The following is a 23,971-nucleotide window of genomic DNA, read 5'->3' on the forward strand; positions in this document are numbered from 1 at the left end:
ATCTTACCCTTTTGAGGATCTTTCACCCGTACCTGTGGATACAGGGGTTTGTCTAGAGGTGGAGCAAAGTGCGAGCTCATCGGGGATTGTTCACTTGATCCACGCGAGAATTGATTTAAACTAGTCAGCGCAGAAAGTAAAAGTCGGCGCACACGGACTGCAGGAGTTTCCCCGGGTACAGACTCCCCCGCCTCAAGACACCTGAGGCGAGCTTTCAGAGTCCGGTGTGCGCGTTCGGCGATAGCTTGGCCAGTGCTGTTATGAGGACAACCGGTCTTCTGTTCAATGCCCCACTGTCATAAAAATGAAGCCACCAGTTGACTTGAATATGCTGGACCGTTGTCGGTCTTGATCTGGCTAGGGACTCCCGAAATCGCCATGACCTCGCGCCAATGCAAAATGGCCGCTTTAGTGTCTTGCTTGCGTTGTGCCGTAGCCAAGATGACACTGCTACAGGTATCAACCGTGACATGTAAATAACGCATAAAAACTGGAGCGCAACAGTCAGGGACTGGCAGACCTTGTGCAACACGGTCTGCACTATTGTTACCTTCAGTCAGGAGTCCAGGGATGTGCGAATGACTGTTACAGTGATTTGGGCAAATTTCAGCAGCTCGCTCAGACAAAGCCTGAAAAAGGACTTGCGCACACTCCATCGTAGCCTCAATGGCTAATGGGGTCCGCAGATCACTGTCGCAGCACAGTAGCTACAGTATATGCTTCCAGAAATTGAACTGCTATTGGCTAGACGTAAGCAATATAGATTGTGATTGGCTCAGAAGTGCAGTCCACACATTTTGAAGCAGATAACAAGCTAGCTAAAATTATCCATTCGCTACCTTTCTCACATAACTTGCAGTTTCACCATCCCGCTCCCACATCTTGTTAGCCTTGAGCAAACGCCAAGTTCCTTATTCTACTGCACGTAACTGTCCTTTAGTAACCTAAGGCTAGGCCTTGCAGCCTGGGTAACTTGAGTTCAGGCCTTGCAACTTAACTCAGAGCTTGGCCAAGACCAAACAGCTGGGATTGCCCACATGTCGATTGTTCAGCTGTATTCTTCATAACCACCATCTCCTAAGGCTAAGACATCTGGGTTGGTCATGAAATGTCCACCGTCTCTTAGCCACTCCACAGTTCCCTCTTTTTGTTTTTGAGCAAACCAGATGGATGTTACATTTCTCTTAACCATAGATATCACACACCGCAACATATAACTTGCTACTAATACAAATAAAACTAACGCACATAATATAGTTACTCCATCCATCATCTTTCGTTAGCCGTTTAACCCCCTCTTTCAATTGTTGTATGCTCTTATAAATTGATTCCAAATGATCTGACAAATTCGTGCAGCACATCCCCTCAAATTCAGCACAACCATGCCCCTGTGCCAACAATAAAAAGTCGATTGCTGCCCTATTTGTAAGGTGGCATGACGAACACTATCAACATCAGTCAAGAGCCCACTTAGTGCAAGCATAGTAGCATTTGTCAGTTCCTTCTTATCTTGCTGGGATTCCTTCAGCTTTTGTTGTCCCTTGGTTCAAGTCCGACTCCACGTAGGCACTTGCTGATCTGGGTACATGGCCGTTCTTTGCCAGAAAGTCATCCACGTCTCCGCCTTTTTGTTTTTATACAAGCCAAACACGCTTTGTAGCACTCATAATCATTCGTTGGATACATTAAAAATACACAGCAACAAAACCAAAATCGTTAAAATGACAATAAACACCATTAGTCCACCTCTTACTAGAGCAACTAGCCAACCTGTCAGTCCCCATTCACCTAATAAATTGTCCAGCCAAAAGGCTTGCCCATCCTCATACACCATGTGTAAGATCTTAGCATGTTTCCATATTTCTTCAACATAGGTCAATCACAGGCTGCTGGGTCTGCCCTTTTTCTCCTGGATGTCTCTCTGATAACAGGGGAGGCCATCCCCTCCCATCAAGGTCTGGCATGGCATGTGTCCCCACCGCTCCACGCCTGCTGGGTTGCAGCCAACAGCGGAGCTAAAGGTTCTTCTTGGTGGCAAACACAGAGGCCAACCCAGTCTTGCCCTTGACTGTGGCAGCAGGCATTTGGCCAACCTCAGTTCTTGTACCTCGTTGTCAATGCAGAGTTTCACTTGCTTCATCCAGTAACAAGTTGGTACTGTGGCAAAGCATACACAGATTGACATTACCAGAGTAACTATTACAGGTTACAACAGCATGTTGAAGATGCTGATGGCAGTGAGAAACCAGCCAAAGAACTTTCTTACCAGTGGAGTTCTCCCACCCTCTTAATTTGTTCCATTACCTGCTTTATAACACTACCATCGTATTAGAATCTTTCTAGCTTTTGTCTTAGCATTTTCTAGCAGCTGCTGCAAATTTGCATGCTCCGCTCTAACTTTGGAAACTGAACACTGGCACAAGTGTGTCAAGTCTTTGTGACTTTCCTATCACCTGTAATCCACACTCCAACGCTCTGCAAACCCTCTCATTGCATCTCTGATGAGAGCAAAGAAATAATATGTGTTCTGTCCTTATTATACTTGAACTCTGCTTCAAACCCTTTACTGTGAGTTTATGTGTTCTTGTATCAGCAGATTGGCACATCTGTCACATGTGGACTCATTTAGAAACAATTCCACCTTACTATATTGCAATAGCACTAATAGAGTTTTGTGCAAGGTTGAAATGGGTACGTATTTTGTTTTATGTGGAAATGGTTCTGAAAGCCAAAACTGTTTTGAGCTTGTGTCACCAATACAAGTTCATCAAGTCACAATGAAATGTTGGCTAAAAATTGCATCCCAAGGTCTATTTCATCCTTTTTGCATTAGTTTTTTTTGAGATTTGTGCAAAATAGAGCTTGCAGCTATTGTTGAACTGAAAATACCTGAAAGATGAGGTTCTGATATCAACTTTGTAAAATATGCAGCTTTCACGGTTTTATGGGTACAAAGAAGCCTCTCCTTTTAGATTCAGTTCTATTGCTATATAAATAAATCAGCACATATTGCTTTAGCATTTTTTTTTTTTTTTCCAGTGCAATACAGGTACTTGGACCATATTCAGCTTCTAACAGCACAGAGGCAAAATTAAACTGTATCTTCAGGTGTGATGGTAACAGGCATCTCTCCTGACACTGGTAAATTAGGCAGTGGCAATTGTGAAATGGAGTCTCATTTTTTTGTCAGATACTGTCATTATGTGGGATTTCTTTATTTTCCCAAGTGCATGTCCTGTGATTTAGAGAAGAACTTCCTACAAGTGTTTCAGTTTGTTTTTTACCATTCCTCTATCAATATTAATGTCAGTGTTCCAGTCCAGCTGGAGCTGTGCAGTTGCTCTTGCGCATTGTGGTACATCACAATGACTTCAGGCTTTATTTGCTTTATGTATGACATTCTCTGCTTTGTAACCATGTCAAGAAAAGCAATTACTACTTAGACTCTAATTTGGAGTAACTAGTGGTTTACAAATATAGAACTTAATATACACAATCAAGGTCCCTCATGAAGCCCAATGCCTTGGTGCTTAACTGTTTTGCAGAAAAGATAGGGAGTGTGTTAGAAGTTGAATATCCCATAATAATAAGAAAGATGATCCTATTGCTTAGCATGTTCCTATTACAAAATGTTGGTATGTGTTACAATTCAGGCATGAGAGTATGACTGGTGTCAAGTACTGTGTCTGTGAGACAGCTCTGAACAGAGTGAGCTTTCAGGATACGGAATGTCAGCTCCTTCCTCGGTGAAAAAGTGTCCTTGGAAAAGACTTCATTCTTTTGATGGGATGAATTTCCCAATGCTTGAAAGCATCAAGATAGCAAAAAAGCTTTTTTTTTTTTTTTTTTTTTTCTGATAATGGAGTGTGGTTTCTTTCTTACTGGAATTCTTTAGTTTGCATCTCTCAATCCGCTACATGCAGACCTCTCCAAACTCTTGTAATGAATTTCTTGTCTAAATCTGGTCTGAACTGAATTTGATGCCTTTCTCCACAGTTGTGCTCCACAGAGTTGTTTGCCAGGTTTCAGAATCAAAGATTCACATTGCTAATGACAAGTTGCCTTATGTTTTTGTTAGGCGAGAAATATGTTGAGATGGAAGACGTAGTGGTGGACTTGGCAAGTCCCGGGGTTGGACTTGATGATCTTAAAGGTCTTTTCCAACCTCGTTGATTCAGTGATTCTCTGTGCAAACTACTTGATTATTAATCCTCTGGCACATTCACATGAGCTGTCCTAGTGTGTAGTGTTGAAATACTGATCTTTTTCTTGAGATTACTTCTCAGCATTAAACAACTGGACAGTACTGCATCCAAACATGAATAATCTGGCTTTCAAAAAGAAGCCCACAAACCTGCAGCAAAGCATCCAGTGTAAACTGAGAGCAAGTCAGGTGGATTGCTGTTTTATTATCAGCCTGCTTGTTTGTTAAGGGTACCTTCTGAACTTTCTGTACATGTCAATATTGTTAATGTTTCCCTAGTACATATGACATGGAAATTCAATGTCAAACACCCCCTTGATACTGTGAATCTTCACACTAGCAATCTAGTAGCTGTTCTACATTAATAACATTATTATAATATTATTTACTAATTTGACATGTCTACTCGACTGAAACACACTTTAAAAGATTTGGGACATAAAATGTAACTGGAAAGGAAGGAATGATGGATGATTCCAGTGATTCCTGAGTTTTCTAGTTTTGACCTAGTTTGTTCAATGCTGGTTTGCTCTAATATTGGGTACCTTCTTATCAGTGTCAATGTGTCCAAGCCTGAAACAGAGTTTTTCAGAATGTGACTTTCTCAGATTTTCCTCTTTTTGCTTTGCTTTCTTATTTTCTTTTTTGCATTTTCCCATAGATATATCCATGTATCATGTTAGTTGTGATACATGGTAAATGCATGGATAAGATTACATTGGTTTTGTTTATGATTTCTAATATACAACTACAAAGAAGATTTTGTGGTGGTGTGAACATCTAAACTAAACCAACTAATAATTAATGTTGAAATTGAATCCTGGAGACAAATCTCAGGGTTTCTCTCTAAATACCAGTTTAGCAACATGAATCTTATTATTTTATTATATTGTTTTCTAGACAGTTGGAGAAAGATGAGTTCATTATAATAAAGTAGAACAAAGTAGAATAAAAAGAATAAGCATGGCTTCCATTAGTAGTTTATAAAATGAACTTGACTGTAGGTAGGTGAATGTGACTCAAATCTAACCAGGTGCCAGAAAGCCAAGAAAGAATTTTGCTTCTAAATAAAAAAGAAACATTCAAGAGGTTTTATTCAGAGAGGCAGCTGGGTGCACATGTAGAATTTTATATTCACATTAAATCCCACTATTTCTTGCTAATGACCCACAAGTAGCATGTGCCTACTCTTTGAGAATGTAGTCTAAATAATTTCATGTTTAACACCATGAGCTGTTCGTTGTGTCATAAATTACAAAAAATAATTTCTTATTGAAAGAATGGCAAATCTGGTATTTCTGCAGTATTTGCATGTTTAACTCCTCATAAGGCTGAAGTTGCAGCATGTCCTTATGTCAAGCAACAGCTTTTCTGTTCTGCACCCTGTTCCTCCTTCCTGTTTCTGTGTGGAAATGGACAGTGTGAGCTTGTACGTCTGAAGTTCTGAGTGGCATAAATAGACTTGACTTTTTTTCTTTAATTTTTGTATGTAGGGGAAAATAGAGATTTCTCCCCACCCCTGGGGCTGTGTGAGTTTGCAATTAGCTGTTACCTGTCACCAGCTTCCCATCTGCAGTGTCATTCCTTGTTTGATGTGTGCAGCTTGTTTCTAATTGCCCTGGTTTGCTGGTGCAGATTCTTCCTGTGTATTCTGAATGATGCTTCCCTTTATTCAGTCTCTTTAAAAGCCATCCCTTTTATCAGAACTTCTTAGGAGCTGAAATCCTGATTCCACTCAGTCCACAACTCTTCCTAAATTCAATTTTTTAATCTCTTCTTTTGAAAGCCATAGTTGTTACATAGACATCCAAATCCTAATGCCATGCAACAAAGCATTGCTTCCTTTAAAAGAACTTGGAGAGATGGCTTTCTCCTTTCTGAGTTTCCAAAGGCTATTGCTTGACTGTTGCTAGAGAGCTGATTAATTTTACATTAGGGCCTGGATTCTGTACAAATGGCCTCTGTATTCATAAACAATGGGGGCAGCTGATGGATCACTGTTCCGTCAGTGAGTTGCCTCTCTATTGTCAGGCTGATAGTGTATAGAAATGTTTGCTGCCTTTGTGGTTACATAACCCAGAAGGTGACTGTCATCTCATCAGTGTAGAGAACAACTTAGATTTCCTTTCATTGCTGTAAAAGTCAGAATCATAGAATCATAGAATAGTTAGGGTTGGAAAGGACCTTAAGATCATCAAGTTCCAACCCCCCTGCCATGGGCAGGGACACCTCACACTAAACCATGCCTCCCAAGGCAATAGTCAGAATCTTCTGATAGTGTTTTCCAAAGAGGAATGTTTCATTATTCAAGTATGAAGGCTTTGAGGAACTAATTGAAGAAGACCCTTACAATAAGAAAATAGTTTCCATCTTGTAAGCATGTTTAAACTGGGGCCTTTTCTTGTAAGGAGAACTGGGAATAGCTGTGGTGAAAGACCATTCCATGGGATATGTCTCCAGTAATTGCATTCCAATGTGAGGCCTTTTTTGAAGAGCATACCTATTTAAAGGGAATAAAGATAAAAATGTCAGCACTGAAAAATGAATCCTGTATCAAATGTACATTTTAGAAATCCTAAGTTTGAAATCCAGTATGGGCTTTTGAACTGCGCAGGGAAGGCGATCCTGATGCTACACTTAGTTATGACTCTTGATCAAAAGGTTCTCAGGTTTACTATTTGTTGGTTGCTGCATATTTTCAATCTATGGTTCTAATTTTCTATTAAATATTTTAGACCAAGTGTGCAACACTACAAACACTTGAGTTATTCCAAGCATATACAGGGTGCGTGGGTAGATTCTGCCTTTAGAGCCCATCCGAATCGAGTAAGTCCAATGGTGGTATCTCTTTCAGCATGGGAAAGCAGAAGTATCCTGGAAATTCTTCAGTACCTCTGAAAAATGCATTTTAAAAAATACGCACACAAAGTATAAGCCAAGGCCATCTTCCTCCTGTATAATGAATAGAGAAAGAGTTCATTGAAAAGATCTCTTTAGTAAAAATGTGGATATTCATAATACTCAAAATGTCAAAGTAAATGGGCCATCTTTGATTACTGACAGTTCTTCTGATGCTCATTGTCAGAGCTGCCTGGAACCTTTCCCAAACACTCCATTTCGTTTACACAGGAACAGAGAAAATGTGTATTTACCTGTAATTGTTTATTTATGCGTTTGGGTATTTGTGCATCTGTCTGTATAAATCCATGCCAAACAAATCCCTTTTTTACTTTGCATGTGTTCTGAATGATTTATATGTGGTTGTTTTTACTTACAAACAGTTTTGCAATATGGTGTGGGTGGCTTTATGCACAATATATCACCTCAGGCAGACAACATCTTTTCCTGCAGACAACCACCCCTTTTCCTGCTTTTCCTGCTGCATTCTTCTAGCTCTGGTTAGCCCATCACAGAAGGTATTTTTCCAGAATCACAAAACAGTTATGTCATTCTTCAGTAAGATTTGGTTAAACGAATAAGGGTATGGAAGATGTTACAGAAATAGGGGTGCCTGAGGGTTGCTTACTTTTTTGTCCTTGTTGGAATATTGCTATTTATATTTGAAGTGCTCAGCCATCAGCAGGTTACATGTTAATGCAGGAGCAGCTGAATATTTGAGGTGTGCAGGAGCTGTACAGCCTGCAGACACTTTATCAACTTAAAGAGGAGCCTGTGCTTTGAAGAAAGCTAAAGGTCTGTTCAAAATCTGACCCAGTGGCTTCACAGCTGACATGCATCATGACTGATGATTCTGCTGTTGCTCAAGGTGCAGCTAATACAGTTGCTAGCAGAGGCTTGGTCTTTGTAGGGAATGTTCTGTTGGTAGTGTGGAGTTTAGTCATGTTTTTGGTATTCTGCTGTGCCAGGTACTTGCCAACTATTATTTTTTACCTATGTCCGTAGTCATTTTTGGCTGCTGATGCTGCAGATGTTGGTGTGCTGCAGTGTTGGCTTGGTTGGGGTGCCTCTGCCTCAAGCAGGCACAGCAGTGGGGGGTTACAGGGTAATCATAGCTCTCTATGTCACTTTGGTAATTTCACTTGTTTCAGCAGTTTCTTACTCATTTTATGTTATTGAGACTTCATCAGGGGACAGCCTGTGTTTTCCTGTTGTACTGTGACTAGTTTCTTCTCTGGGATTTCAGGAAAAAGATGATACTGTGTGTGCCCTAAAATCAATGTGATTACATGAACAGTCTGTGTTCGGGTTTTCTGCTATTTGTAAGATGCATTGGTGCTTCTTATAACAGGATGTGCAACTACACATCTACCAGAAACTATTTTCTGGGGAATTAACTTTGCTTTCTGTGATTGTTATCTCTTTAAGGCCATGTGGTACTGAATGGATTCTGTCAGACACTCCTGAGTATTCTAATCATCAAGATAAACTGAGTTTTATTAGGTTCCCTGTGAATAAAGCAGAGACAACTGTAATACTTCAGCCACTGTGCATGTGCCACCATGTAATGCTACCCACACCTGTAAGCATCAGTGTCCCAGAGCTGCAGTGCTGTCAGAGTGGGGATTGGTTCAAGTTGATGCAGTTTCAGTTTTCCGAGGCAAGCAGTTACCCAGGGCTGACTTTCCAGTGACACCTTCTTCACATAAAAGTTTTTTTTAGAGATTTTGGTTTAAAATAAAAGATGTTCTGAGGGCTGGGGCAGCTCTGCACTGGAGACAGGCTGAGATTGCTGGGATTGTTCAGCCTGGAGAAGGCTCAGGGGATACTTTAGAGCAGAGTCCAGCGCCTAAAGGGGCTAAAAGAAACCTGGAGAAGGGCTTTGGACAAGGGCCTGTAGGGACAGGACAAGGGGCAATGGCTTTAACCTGACAGAGGAGAGACTGAGATGAGATCTTAGGCAGAAGCTCTTCCCTGTGAGGGTGGTGAGGTGCTGGCACAGGTTGCCAGAGAAGCTGTGGCTGCCCCATCCCTGGCAGTGTTCAAGGCCAGGTTGGACAGGGCTTGGAGCAACCTGGTCTAGTGGAAGGTGTCCCTGCTGTGGCAGGGGGCTGGAACTGGATGAGCTTTAAGGTCGCTTCCAACCCAAACACTTCTATGAGTCTATGAAGGCTCTTCTAAATCGTAACACAGCTTAATGTGTGCATAGAGGACACCCACAGTTGATACAGGTCATGATTGCACTGAATCAGACCACACCGGTGGCGATGATAGGGTTTCCTAAAAGGAGGACTAATTTCCACCCAGTGATCTTCCGAGTGCTCAGATAAATGCTGGGGAAAGAATGGACTTCATAGTCTTTGCTTCGCAAGCTGGCCTGATGCAAGTTCAACAAAAATAAGGTACTCTTGAGGAGTTTGGGAAAAGTTCATGAAAGCTTTTGGGAATTCTAGAAGGTTTTTATGCAAATAGGTTTAAATTTGTATTTTGTGTATTAGCTGTGACTTGGTGGCTTGGAAACAGGGACAGATGAGCTGAAGCTTCAGAGATGATGTGTCTTTTCATATACCTCATGTCTGCTTGTAGGGAAAATAGATTAAGTAGAAGGTAATCCAGGTGTTGATATTTGATTCTTCTTGTGATATCCTCACTTCATAGAGGATACGAGAGGCACAAGAAAGCAACTGATCTTGTGGCTTTACCACTGACAAAGCATGGAATTAGAGGTGGCAATGACCAGGATTCCTGAGTAATAGGAATACTAATGCTGAAGCTAATTTTCAGAAATTTCATAAGCAAGCTACTTGCTTGTAACCAAAGAGTGGTGTTGCTGTTGTAACTGTTCCTCTGAAATGGTACCTGTTTCCTGAAATGGATATTAATAATCCAGGGGAATGAGTTTTGGGTCAAGAAATTGCATCCCACAGTACTGTCCTTATCAAGCTGCCAGTTCTTTTTGTCTTTGTTTGTAAGCTCCTTTTGTCTGTATAATATAACAAATAGAAGTCACAGAGTGATGGATGACTTCATTCACACTTAATATTGACAGTTTCATTCCTGAGCATGGCAGCATATTTATTTACATCTACATGTATATATGTGTGTGTGTATAAAATAAAGAAGACTTTTTCAAGTCCTCTTTCCTGTGCTTCTCACTTTCAGCTGAAAGGGAAATAGTCAAGGTAAGATAAGATTTTTGAGATTTTTGTCTCAGCTCTCCCCTCACTGGTGCTTTGGAATGATGCTGTTTGTGACTCCTTTCACTTGTTTCAGTGTCCTTCTCTTCCCGTGTTTGATTGCTGTCAGTCTCATAATATTTACCAGAACATTAAAGGAGCAGCAGATTCCGCCTGAAGTGCTGGAATGGGGCACGTTCTTTGAAATTAGTCATAGTCTCCTTTGCGTTTAGACAAAACATAAGCTCACTTCCCATGCTTGCTTCCCAATTAAACACCAAGTGCTCCAAAGGATGGTCTCTTGTGAGGGAGAAGGAAACCGGAGCTAACTCCCTACTGACAGAATCTGAAAGATTTTTCCATTGGGACTAAAAGGTTTTTGTACCTTGCCAGAAAATCAATGCATTCTCATTCTTGTTGGGCCTGTAGCAGCATCATCTATAGACATCTCCACGCGAGGGAAAAACTTAAAGTTCCCATTGTTGCAGCCGTATTGCTGCTAAGAAATCTTGGGATTCCTCATGCAGATAAGTTTATCTCAGTCCTCCTTGTGCTGGCAGCATCAGGAAGTCCCAGGAAGGATGTTCCCATGTTCAGATTTGTTCCTAAATCTTCACATTATATCAGTTGAGAGAAAACCTGACCTCTGTTTTCAGTGTGATTGTGGGAAAGCAGCTTTATCAGGGCTCACTCTTTCGATATGGTCACATCTGTACATCTGCAGGAGTGGTAAATGTGCTGATTTACATTGTCAAAGTCCTACAACAACACAGCAGAGTACAATCTCATGTGTATTTTGGCAAAACACGTTAGCGCTGGGAAATCTTTTGTCGATAGCTGAAGTGCTGAGCAGGTAATCAGCTAATTTTGGCAATTGTTTGAGTAGGAATGTTGTTGTCTGTGTAGGAGTTTGTCACAAAAACATTTTCAGTTTAATTTGAATATAAACACATGCAAGCTAGTAGCAATAACTAGGGAGACATTATGGAGAGGGTATGTCTTAAAAGAAAACAGCATTCAGCTTCAACTGCCTGCTAAGCTCTTCACTGGAAGATTTTCTGTCTGACCCAGCGCTCTGAGCACCCTGAGACCAGAATGGCAAGATTCAGGCTGTAGTACAGGTCATTCAAATCTGAAGGAGAGAGCAGGCAGCCTGTGAAGCAGCCTGGCATTCAGAGTAAGAGGTGTCTGAATACTGGAGAGGAGGTGAGGGGAATTCCTAAGCAGAGCTCTGGACCAGCATAGACTAATAGCATAAATATAAGCTGAATTTATCAGCTGAAGCCAGGCACTTTGGAATGAGTGTGTATGAGAGTTTCTTGCTAAAAGCAAAGAGTGAGCATATGATGTTCTATCACTTTGATGTTCTTTCAAAGAGAATAGTTGCAATCCATATTATTCTGTTGTCAAATGCATTTGAAAACTAGAAAACATGCGTCAGGGACATGTTCTGCAAATAGTTATCAACGGTATTGCAGAAGTATTTGGTTTAGAGGGTTCCTTGGAATCCACCATTCAAATTCATATTTCTCTTGAGTTATCTTGAAATGGGCTGTCATTCTAATCTATAGCAAAGCGAGGGCATTGTGGAGCTTAACTTGGCCCTAGCAAAGCCTCTGATCCTGTTGCTCTTAGTGGAGAGGTTCTTCCAAAAGGCTTAATTCAGAGTCTGTAAAAATGAGTGTTTTGCTCGTGATTTAGAAGCACTACCTCTGTCTGTGGTCTGTAGAAGGCTAAATTTAGTCTGTAATCCTTTGAACACCCTTTATTCACTGCTGTATTTAATCAAATCTTTAATTCCAAAAGGGATACCTTTTTCCTCTCAGCTTGATGGTTGCAATTGCATAAATGAAGACTACAGAGGAGGACTCCAGATGCTGATTTTTGATTGTCTCTTATCCTTTGTAAGGTTTTAAGAAATTTCACTGCATCCTTTTGATTCCATGGAACAAAACTGTAAATCCACCAGTGTAAAAGTGTGAAATATTCCACTTTTCTTTCTGCAGTCCTACTGCAGGAGGGAAACTGATAGCAATTGCAGAAATCAGTGATAAAGTCCAGGGTCAGTTGCCTGCCACCTCGAACTGCTGCTTTGCCAGAACAAAGTGTAGCAAAGTGCAGGAGCTGCAGCAAATTAGGCTCAGTGGCAGTAGTTCGAGTTGCTGGATGAAAGAAACATCTGGCCCATTGCTCTGGGAGCCTTTTTGGGGTTTGATGCTATGAATGGTGCTCTAAAAATGTCAAATGTTATGTGCTGTTAGAGAACGAGCTTGGCGTGTGTCAGTGACAACTGAGCTGTGTGTATAAAGGGCATGCTGTTAGGGCTCCTCTTGGGTTCACTTACCCTGTATTTATGCTTCTCACTGTTGGTGATGGACACCGCTGTAAAGGTGAGTCTGCACTGCAGATATTTTCCTGTCATGGGTCTTTGTCATGGTCGTACTTTGCCTGCTCACCAGTTCCTTGTTCCTGGTTTGAACCTCAGTGCTCCAGTGTCAACCATGCACACGCTTCAGGGTTTCCCAACTAGACCAGGCCCGTCACTGACTCCAATGCCAAACTCCTGTTGGGGCAACCTTGTCATTCCTCTTGGTTTTCAGCTGCCACAGCATCACACTTCAGAGCTCACTGCATTGCCTGTAACTTGTTATTCTTTTATTCTCCCACCATGCAGAGCATGATGAGTGTGGCAGCCGGCACCAGAGCTGTGATGAGAACGCCATCTGCACCAACACTGTGAGGGGACACAGCTGCACCTGCAAACCCGGATACGTGGGGAACGGGACCATCTGCAAAGGTGAGGCTGCACTTGAGGAACATGGCAGAGCAGCAGCTCTAGTCATGGTTTCTGACAGTCACCCATGTTCTGATAACTTGTGATGGCTGCTTTCTGTCAATGGCGTGCTGTAAGATTTATCAGCTAGCAAATGGAGTATGCATGGAGGTGATGGGAATGGATTTGTGCATAAATTCTCAGCAACAAGGAGAAATATTTTTTGGAATGCTCAAAAAAAATTCTAGTTTACTGTCACTGTATACTGTCATTTGTACTAGTATCAATCAGCTTTGAAGTGGTGTTAATTGCTTTATAAACCGTGGATGGTATGTGCTGTCACCTCTGGCTTTTAAAAGTTATCATAGGTCTGCTAGTGGACATGTTTACACAAGGACAGTGGAGTGTGATACTGTGAAATCCTGGAATGGGTCCGATTGAAAGAGACCTTAAAGCTCATTCAATTCAAATACCCTGACATAGGTGGGGACACCTTCCACTAGACCAGGTTGCTTCAAGCCCCGTCCAACCAGGCCTTGAACACTGCCAGGCATGGAGCAGCCCCAGCTTCTCTGGGAAACCTGTGCCAGTGCCTCAGCACCGTCACAGGGAAGAACTTTATATCTGACCTAAGTCTCCCTGTTTAAGTTTAATCAGATGCCTTTTAAATGAGAATAATTGTCTTTTATGCTAACATCATTTGGTTTTCATTTGACTATCCACATCAAAATAGAGGTGTTTTGGTTTTACATCTTCACCTTTAAATGTGTATTTTGAAGATGTTTCTGTGATGCAGACAAACAATCCTGCTCCCAGCTTTGTTGTCTGCGCAGTGGTCGGTCAGTTATTTAGGGTGGAGGGTTTTTGGTTTTCCTTTCTGTAGAGAAAAAGAAGCAAATACTTCAGATAAATCCAAAGGAGGGAATATGTTAAATAGGTGGCTTAGTGAGGGCTGTGTCATGAAGTGCTATTGAGTTGTCACTCAAGCATTTATGAATTTTGTTTGTCTCATAAAAACCTATTTTGTTTGTCTTGCTGGGCTTGCAGACTTTCTGCCTTTCTAAACAGTATTACAGTAAGAGAAAACTAACTTTTAAAACATGAAATGAAATGACAGCTATTGAAATTGAGGAGTGCACTGGGTAGAATATTCTGTCTGGGGGCACAAGAGGCTGAAGAATCATTTTCCAGAGTGTTGAATATCGGTCAAGCAGTTCCTTAAACCAGGAAGAGAGCTGATGTCATTCCTGTTTCAAGCTCAAGCTCTTCACCAAGATTAGCCTGTCAGCTGCTGAATTAGCATGTACCAGCTGATTTATTTTTGATTGTGACTTTCTTCAGATGCTGTCTATCTGCACAAGAGCATCCCTGTATTTTTAACTGTTTTAACTCTAAAATGATTTGTAAGGACTTAAGAGGGAATACAAAAATGTGATGGAAGTGATGGGCAAGTTACACCTTGGTCTGATGATCAAGAAGATCAAGAGGTGATGCTGGAGTGAAACTCATTGTAGTATGTTTTCAGTCCCTGATTACAGTGAATGTGAATTGCAGCACAGGCTGTGATAGGTAAGGGAAGTCTGGGTGAACAGCTTGTTTGATATTTCTTTTTTCTGAGGGTAATACAAGACAAACCCTTAATCATATTTCTTGGAAACAAGGCTGCTTGGATCAGTTCATGAGAACTGTGCTTTCACACTGGTTTGTCTTTGTTGTCACACCTGGATATTTGGTTTAATGTGCCAAAAGCTCCAAGCAAAACTCCTGCTGTGGATTTATTAACCCAGTAATGTTGGAGTAATGAAACTGCGCTGGGGAAGTGCAGTAATGTTTATATCCTCAAAGTTCCATTGAAGTCTGGGTTGTGGATAAAATATATATTACATGTAGTTTTTAGTGTGCCTTGAATTTCATATGTGAATATAGTTATAGCTGCCTTTTGAGATAGGTGTACGTGGAAATAGAGGAAACAGAGTGTGTTCTGATATTCTGACTGGGAAGCATAAATTGAAAAGAGAACTGGGAAGGGCTTTGCAGTCTAATAATAATTCAGGTCACCAGGGATAAGAATAATCTGGCACTGCGTGGGATGATACTGTTGCAAACTAGCTAATGTTAGAACTGTGAACATTTTATTAAGTGATAAACCACTCAATGTAAAGTAGCAGTCTGATTTTCTTAGCCTATGGCTCTGCGGTCACTTGGACTGCTAGTGTAAGAAATGTTCCCATTCTGCCTGTGGTAGCACCACGAACACCACTTTTGCCTCTGTTTTACCGCAGCAATATATTATATGTTAGCAGTCATAGGGGTTTCCTTGCACAAGTGCCAGGCTTGGCACATGGAAAGAGTTGTGAGCATGTCTGGACAACTACAGACTGCTTATGATGCCTTGTAGTAATTCGGGAGTTTTATCTTCAGGCCGTAGAGATTGGGGAAAAAACAGATAAAAGCCCAGGTGATAACTTTAATGTAATACCATCTGAAGATAAGCTGAACATTTCACTCCTGCTTGAGTCATCTGTAAGTGATAAATCTTTATATGTTATGGATGTGTACATACAGAATACAACTGCTACTGAAATAACTTACCTTTGTAGTTCAATATGAAATCCTATTAATACTGTCCAGCAAAACGATAAAAAGAAAAATGATAATTTTATGATGAGAGGAAAGGACTGGCTTTTTGCCTAATCCTACAGTCTATTTCAACAATCTATTTAGCAATGTTCTAAAAACTAAAATTAGAGTAACATTCCTCTTTGACTTTAGTGGATAGCACTGTGATAATATTTATAAAACCCCCATCCTACTATTTGTATTTTAGAGAAGAAAACATATGCATAGTTAAATTAAATAGCCTGGTGAACTACGGGTAAACATAAGGAAATGACTGGCAGGAATTTGGGATGTTTGCATTTTTTTATGAGCAGTGCAGAGAAATAAAAAGGACAGAAGTAATCTGGAGAGGAACGTGATGTTTGCTGGGGGTTTAGAAAGAAAAACACAACACATGTGGAAGAGGAAAGCAAAAATGTTTTTAAAAAGTCAGTATAAGGTTGTCACACTTGTTGAGTAGAAAAACAAATTTCATGCATAAGGAATTGCTTCTAGAACAGACTCTCTAATTAAGGACTGGATTGTGTCAAACCAGATGTGGAAACTGTCAGGAAGGAAGGTGATGGAAAAGGTGCAGACTGAGACCAAATGCACTTCTGCATTAAAATAGGTACTCTCAGAGCTTAAAGGACATAAAAACGGAAAGAGAAGTGGAGATGAACACAAGAAAATCTTTATAAATGCACAGTTAACAGTATATAGACAGTGAGCCAATATAATAGAGACAAATAAGACTTCCTTCCTGCGGTTGCTCAATTTTGGTGTGAGAAGCATCCTTTAGCACCTCAGAAAGACACTGAAATTTTGGCAGTAGATGAGCACAGACTGAGACTGAGGCTGAGGTGACCTGAAATGACAGGGCAGGACAAGGCTGTGCCAGCACCATTAGGAAATTTGACAGAATCAGACAGGTTATATTTTAGGATTGGTTCAGAAAATGAGAGGTAATATAGGGAGATCTTTGCTGGAAGAAATTACAGCATGAAAGGCAGAGGACAGAGGTGTAACTAGTTGAATTGAGGGATGCTGAATCTACAGATTGAAGTTGCTTGTTTCTGTGAAGGAGACTTTGGAAAAAAAGTGAAAATAACCAAGAGTGATTTGGGAAACAGAAGTTGTAGGTGGGTAATGGGAGACTCCTGCCATGCCCTTTCACTAATTTCTGTGTAAATTACAGCATTCACAGGTGAGCGTGGAATAAAGACAATTGGAGCAATTTCACTCAACTTCAGGATAAGATTTGATGGTGCAGCAAAAAGGCTACACTTAGGGTAGAAGTGAGAGGTTATGAATATTGGTTTAGCAACTGAATGTTTTAGTTTAAAGGAAAAAGAAAACAGAAACAAGTGTGGTGGCCAAATGACTGTGTGGGATAACAGGGAACTTTGCAGCATGCCTGTTGGGATAGACCTGGTAGGAAATCAGTGTTTAGTGGCAAAGGTTTGATGAAAGAAGTCTTAGTTTCCTGGGACAACCAGGTTTATGAATAGCCTGTCACCTGTGGACAGGGCTGTGTGTGCAAGAGGAAAACTCTGTCATGTAGAAAATGAGTAAAACTCCCTGTCATGACTCTGACTGGAGAATCAGGGATTGTGAAGAGAGATGAATACGATATTTAGGTTCTAAAGGCTCTTGATCTGTGTCCTGTTGCAGTGTTTGTGTGTGACATCTTGGCAGGCTTTGAATCTGGGAGGCTGGGAAATGTGTGCAAGGAAATGTCTTTCTCTGCTTTTTGCCTTGAGAAGTTCTAGTTCCAGTTTCCCTCAGCAACTGTGTAGCACATTGTTGTGGTTCAAGCCCAGCTGGCAACCCAGAACCACGCAGCCACTTGCTCACTCCCCCCTCTTTCTCCCCCTGCTCCCAGAGGGATGGGGAGGAGAATCAAAAGAATGTAACTCCCATGGGTTGAAATAAGAACAGCCCAGTAACTAAGGTATAACACAAATCACTACTGCTACCACCAATAATAGTAATGATAAGGGAAATAACAAGGGGAGAGAATACAACCACTCACCACCCGCCAACCGATACCCAGCCCGACCCGAGCAGTGATCTAGCCCTTCCGGGTAACTGCCACCAGTTTCTATACTGCGCATGATGTGCTGTGGTATGGAATACCTCTTTGGTTAGTTTCGATCAGGTTAGTCCTGTCTCTGCTTCCTCCCAGCTTCCCCTCCTCCCTGGCAGAGCATGAGACTGGGAAAGTCCTTGGTCAGAGTAAACATTACTGAGCAGCAACTAAAACCATCAGTGTTATCAGCACTGTTCCCAGGCTGAAAGTAAAAAACACAGCAGTGCAGCAGCTACTAAGGAGGAGAAAAATGACTGCTACTGCTGAACCCAGGACACACATGCTGTGGAAGTGATGTGTGGAAGTGGGATATGCCATTTATAAAAACATGACGGATCTTGTGCTCCATGAGCTACTTTACCTTAGTGAGATGAGAGCTGGAGAAGATTTGCTGTGGGATGGACAGTCCCACAGTTTAGCAAAAGTTTATTATAGAGCTTGTGCCTTGTACCACAGCCTGAAGTCAAAGAAAGGAGCCAAGGTATATTAAAACATCAGCGAGTTTCCTAAAGTAACTGATGACATTTGGGATTAAATGCCCTAAAACAAACCACCAACCCCAATCCCACCCACCAGATCATGTAGGGGCTCTTGAACTGACTTCTGTGCATGAACAATGTGCAAGTCACCATCAAGGTTCTGTTGCCATCAGTTGTTTTCTGTTGTATAAGGGTACCTGGATTTGGTGCACAGGCCTTGCCCCAGCTCTTGGGAGTTTTGTTCCAAATGTTTGTTTTAATGTATATATTCTGCCCATAGTAGTCCTTATACATTATCAGAAAAACAGAAGTGGCAATTCTTCTGAAGCATGGATGAGGTGTGTTTGCTAATCTCTTCTGGTGTCTCTCTGTCGTGCGCTTAAACAAGTGTGAGTATTTTTCATTGTACTTCTCTATTTTACTGGTATTGTTGTCTACCAGGTATATTTAGTGTACTGTTAATTTAGTAGTTTCTACTGAGGTGTGAGTTTACTGGAATGATTAAATGAGGTGGATTTGGTTACAGTCATAAACCTTAAAGCAAATGTGTGGAGTGTGACCGATGCATAGGCAGAGAAATATCATGTATTGTGAAATAAAAATCAAACCAGTGATTACTTTAACCAGTGTTCAGGGTGTAGAATGGTTTATTTCTTTAAGAGTTTAGAATATGGTGGGTTTTTTTTCTCCCCCTGTTATATTCTTCTGCAGGACTTCACAGGAGACACTCAAGGGATTGCGACTCTGTATGTGGAGGAGTCTTAAAGATGAAAGCCATTTTTTTTAAGTGGCTCGATGGTTCTTGTGTAATCTGGAAGTCTGGATGAGTGTCTTCGTTGTACTCTGGTTCTTTGTATATATTTGCTTTGGAAGGTGGGTTTAGGGGCATGGTTGTTACTGATGAACTTGTTGGTCCATCATGAATAAACTTATTGGGAACCTGATATGCAAAGTAATCATGTTTTGAACAGATAATCTTATCTTTTTTATAAGGTAATGGGAATGATCACATGGAGTCATTATTCATAGTACGCTCAGAATGTTTACTGCTGGTCTGAGTATGTCACAGGCTTGAAAATCGCTGCTTTGATGTAAGTTGGCCTTTTTCACATGGTCCTAATAACAAATGATAATTGATGGACATGTTGTTTTAACAAATGGCAGTCTGAGAGCTTTCTTCCATTGCAGTTTTCTTTGTTTCCAAGCAGGTATTTTTTTTCTAAAGTGATTCTTCATCTGAAATCTGTTTAATAATCTGACAGACCAGCTCATGAAAGAAGTTGCCTATATGCTTGTGTGTAGGCAGGATAGTAATAGTGTAGTAAATAGATGACTAAAACCAAAGAAATGTTCATCTTTTCTGAAGTTTCACCTGATACGTAAAAGAGTATTTTTAGTAAGAGCTGAAGAGGGGAAAAAAATAAGTCTCTTGGGTTACTTCTGTGCTGGGTTGCTGCTTTTGTGTCCCTTTTACATTGACATCAGCAATGCTAAGGTAGATTAACTTTAAATGCCAGCAGTGTGAGACAGTCAGATGTGCTGGTATCTTGATATTAAATCATATCAGACCACTGTAAGGTAACTGTCACTTAGGTTTATGTTTTTTCATGTATGTGTGTCTGCTGGAGGGGAGTTGAAAGCCTTTATGAAGCATTGGAGTGGGTTATGAATAGTATGTAGGCCAAGACTGAAGTGGAAAGCAACAAATGTGTCTTCTCCTACAGCCTTTGATATTTTGAAGCTGTAAGGCTTTGAATGGTTGATATGCCTCATCACAGCTTTAGTTGCTGGTTTGGTGTAAGATTCACAAGTCTCATGAAAGAATAAGGGAGCTTTGACTCATGCTGAGATTCTCATATTCATTCTTCAGTCCTGAGCTTTGTGTAGGTTTTTATCCGTAATACATAATGAATAAACCACTGACAAAGCAAATGAGTGTATTGATATGCATTTTAGTGTCACATGGCACATGTGCAAGATACCCCAGTACATACAAGACACAGAATAGTCACGCTGGTTGAGTGAAGCATTGTAGATGTGACCAGTATATAGTTATAAAACAGTGCAATTATAAATCTTTCAGGTTTTTCATTATAAAACCAGCATGGTTGGACTCAGAATCAAGACAGAATGACTGAAGCCATCAAATTTTCTATGGCCTTAAGTCCACTGTATTGATAAAAACAAAATATTGCAATTTTAATGTAAAACACTATTTTTTTTCATTATGAGATAGTTATCAAGTGTGGTACATTCATTACAATTGCTATGTTTGTGTGTGGATTTTGAGTTCTATAAATTGCCTCCGTATGTTATTTGAAGATACTTTTTAAGCTCCTTCACTCCTAATGTTGCTCTTGGTTTGGTTTTGGACTGTAATGATTTCAGTGAAGTTAAGATGATTTATGATACTGTTTTCTTGCCCATAAAACCTCATCACTCAGATGTAGTTGTGTGAGATACTGAATTTCAGGCCTCGTTATTTTTGTACTAAGAGCTAAGCTCTACATTTCTACCCCTATGCAGCCCAATTCTACAGCCTTTCTAAAGGCACAGTATTTCCTGCTGATTGGATCCTGTTCTGTGTGAGAAATTGTCCAAGATGATTTAGAATGCACATCAGTTATGAAAATAGCTCATATAAAATCCATGATTAAGGTAACTTGTCAGAATCCAGATCCTGATCTCTTTGCTGTCACAGATTGTGTCACTGCTCTGGATCTAGAGCTGATTTGGAAAGAGTGTAGCACTGATTTGTTGCTTGCTGAAGAAGTGCCTCAGTCCAGGGTAACTGCTGTGTGTGCGTAAAAGGAAGAAAATGCTGTAGTTATCTGAAATACTTTAAAATTTAATCTGGCAGGCTTTTCTGCTTATATGAGTGAGTCCAAAGGGCACAGCAGACCTGTTCACCAATGTTTGTGAGGGTTCCCAGGTTCAGATTCTGAACAGGAATTTCTCTGGTTGACTCGCTTACTGTCTCACATTGCTTTGGTTCCCATCTGTTTGTTTAAATCAGCAGGTCACTCTTGGATAACGGTCCTATAGGGCATGTACAAAAGAATTACAAGGTGATGACATGTTAATAGGCATGTTCCCCACAACCTCTTGGGCAGTAAAGCTGGGTTGTACAGGAACTTGGGACTATTTCAATATTCGTTCCTTTCTCTCTCTCTTTTTTTTTTTTTTTTTTTTGTTTGTTAAAGAAGTAGTTAGTAAAAGCAAAAATATGGAGGTTCTACATTATAGTTAATGTCTGCACCATATACTGAATTCATTTCCTACACTGTTCGAGATCATCTCATGCAAGAGGTCCTTCTGTCTGCGGTAGGTGTATCGCTTCCCAGGTCTTTGTCACAGAACCCCTTGAGGATCCCAGCCCAAAGTCTCCTGAAATCAATAAGAGACTTTCTAATGCTACTAGAATGATTCATTCATGTTACCCAAACTAGTACTCTTTTCCTTCTTCCTGTAGTATTAAAATGTGAAATTTGAACAAAAGTGATCAGTTAAGTCCTCAAACACACTCTTCATTCCAAGAACTCATTTGCTGGGCTCTGCTGCTTTTGACAGGGAAGCGGTAGACATCATGGTCAAACATTTGGGCTGCAGTACTGTTTGCTTTAAACTTGTGACCCTTATGATGTGTGAAGCCCAGTCTGTTCAGATCTGTGACTCTCCTGGCCTGCCCTGGGAGCTTGCCATACTATTATTTGGAATGAAGTACTTATTTTTTCATGGTGGGTGGGAAACATCAGTTCAGTGAGAGCATCTTGAAATATATCAATGCACAAAGTCTGTTGTAGCGTGGGCTCGACTCTGTGCTGCAATAGGAGCACAAAAGCAACAGCAGCACAGTGCTTGTTCTCTCCTGTTAAATCAGCTATAGTGTGCAACCATTTCAGGGTTAATATCTATGGAACAGGCACATTAAAAGGCAAGAATATGTGAAACCTATGAAATTCTTTTTATGCCCAGTAGAACATAACCAAACAATACTGAAAACTGAGTATAAACATCTTGCCCCAGTGTAAAGTGAGAGCATTGCAGTTACTGGTTTTGGCAATAGTAGTACTACTACTGCACTGTCACCCCAACGTGGAAGTACTTTTTCACACAGCACATCATGAGTCTGGAGAACGCTTGGTCACAGGGTGGTGAGAACTGTGGACAGGTTGAAAAAGCTGCTGCATGTCAGAAGAAGAACCCAACCGGTGGGTGCACAGTATTTGGTTTAAGGAAGGTCTTGGGGAATCCTTAGGAAGTGTCACCAGATCGTTGCCCTGCTCTTTGCCTTGATGCTTATGCTGGGTTGCAGTCAGAGAGGTGATGCTGTGCCAGTCGGCCCTCTGGAATGACCTAGGGCTTTGCTCTGGCCAAAATGGTTATTACAGCAATCCCTTTGGGTAAGAACAGCAGTAGCCATTTATTGCTCTATTTTTTATTTGTACAAAGGGGTGACTGAGATGTTCAGTGGGGGTTTGTGGAGCTGTTCTTTACCATCCCAGTGGAATAGACTCCAGCCAGAAGACTTCTTTCAGCCTCCTGTTCCTATGAGTTTCACGCATTACAGTAAACCAAGGTAGAAACATGAAGTTATTTGTCAGACATGGTGCACACTGTCAGTACCTGATCCAAGAGTCAGACTTTGTTCCTAGACTGACAGGTCTTTCCCTGGGCCTTTGGGCTGTTATTTTTCCACAGAAACGATCAGAAGTATTGAAACAGTACCTATGGAATAAAACCAAAAGAAATCTTAAGTCTCCAAAAGAAGCATTTGGAGATACCTAGAATGTAGGTCACCAATTCAATCTTAAGTCACTTGCAGCTCCTGGTGAAATGCAGTCCATGCTGATAAAATCATGGATGATGTGTGGGGTTGTCCTCATCCCTCTGCCTCATTCAGTGCACAACAGAGATACATCAATCAGTGAAGGAGATGAAGTCTTGAAAGTGGGCATTAAGTATTTAATATTTTTGTCATTCATTGTGTGACCATATTACTATTAGCTACTGTCCCAGTATCTGTACTGAATATAGGATGTTACCAGCTCCTTCAGAAACCAACCTGTATTGTTCTTATCAAGTGATAGCAATTTAATGCAAATATACCTCATCTGTCTTTGCACGCTGAGATGGTTGGGAGACATAGCAAAAGGCATATCTTTCAAATCTCTCTTTCAAAGTGGGGGCCCAGGGACGGGGGAGAGTCTAAAAAAAATGGGAAAAAAATAAGTCTGCCTGTTACTCCTTTGAGAAATAGGTGTATTGTTTGCTATAGTGCAGGTTCTGGTAGATCTCCTCCACAAGGAAAACTCAATTACAAATGGTTTATTTGACCACATTGCTTGGTACTTTATAGTAAGGAAAATTTGGATTGCCTGGCATGTAGGTATTGCTTACTCTGCACGAGTTGTGTTGGTTGGTTTACTGCTTTTGGAGGTTGCATTTATTTGTGGAGCACTGGGAAGGGCACATGTGGAAGCTGTGCAGGATGTTTGATAGGATAATTTGCATATTTTTGTCTGGAAAGATTCTCCAGTTGAGCTGTTTCACAGTGGTGCTGTGTTTTAGCCTCTGCAAGATGCTGAACAGTTCAGGGCCCCCTGTGTGTGTGCAGAGTTCTTATCTAAAGTGTTCAGTGTTACAAATAATAAATGTGGCTGTGTTAAGGGAGCATATGGTAACTACAAGAGTAATGGCAACTCAAACAGTAGACTGCAAATGGTACCTGAAAGAAATGTTGCAGTGAAA

The 23,971-nt window shown here is 40.9% G+C and overlaps 1 protein-coding gene across 1 annotated transcript in view; it reads left to right on the forward strand.

Moving 5' to 3' along the window:
* Positions 1 to 23,971, forward strand: part of NELL1 (neural EGFL like 1) — a gene marked incomplete at both ends in the record, with an annotated part of 311,518 nt that overhangs the window by 183,749 nt on the left and 103,798 nt on the right. The window contains one exon of the mRNA XM_080619121.1: positions 12,953 to 13,075. Within this exon, the coding sequence (XP_080475247.1) occupies positions 12,953 to 13,075 (123 nt within the window). The remainder of the gene's footprint in view (positions 1 to 12,952; positions 13,076 to 23,971) is intronic.

The sequence above is a fragment of the Psittacula echo genome (assembly GCF_963264785.1).
Source record: "Psittacula echo genome assembly, chromosome: 5".
NCBI lineage: Eukaryota > Metazoa > Chordata > Aves > Psittaciformes > Psittacidae > Psittacula > Psittacula echo.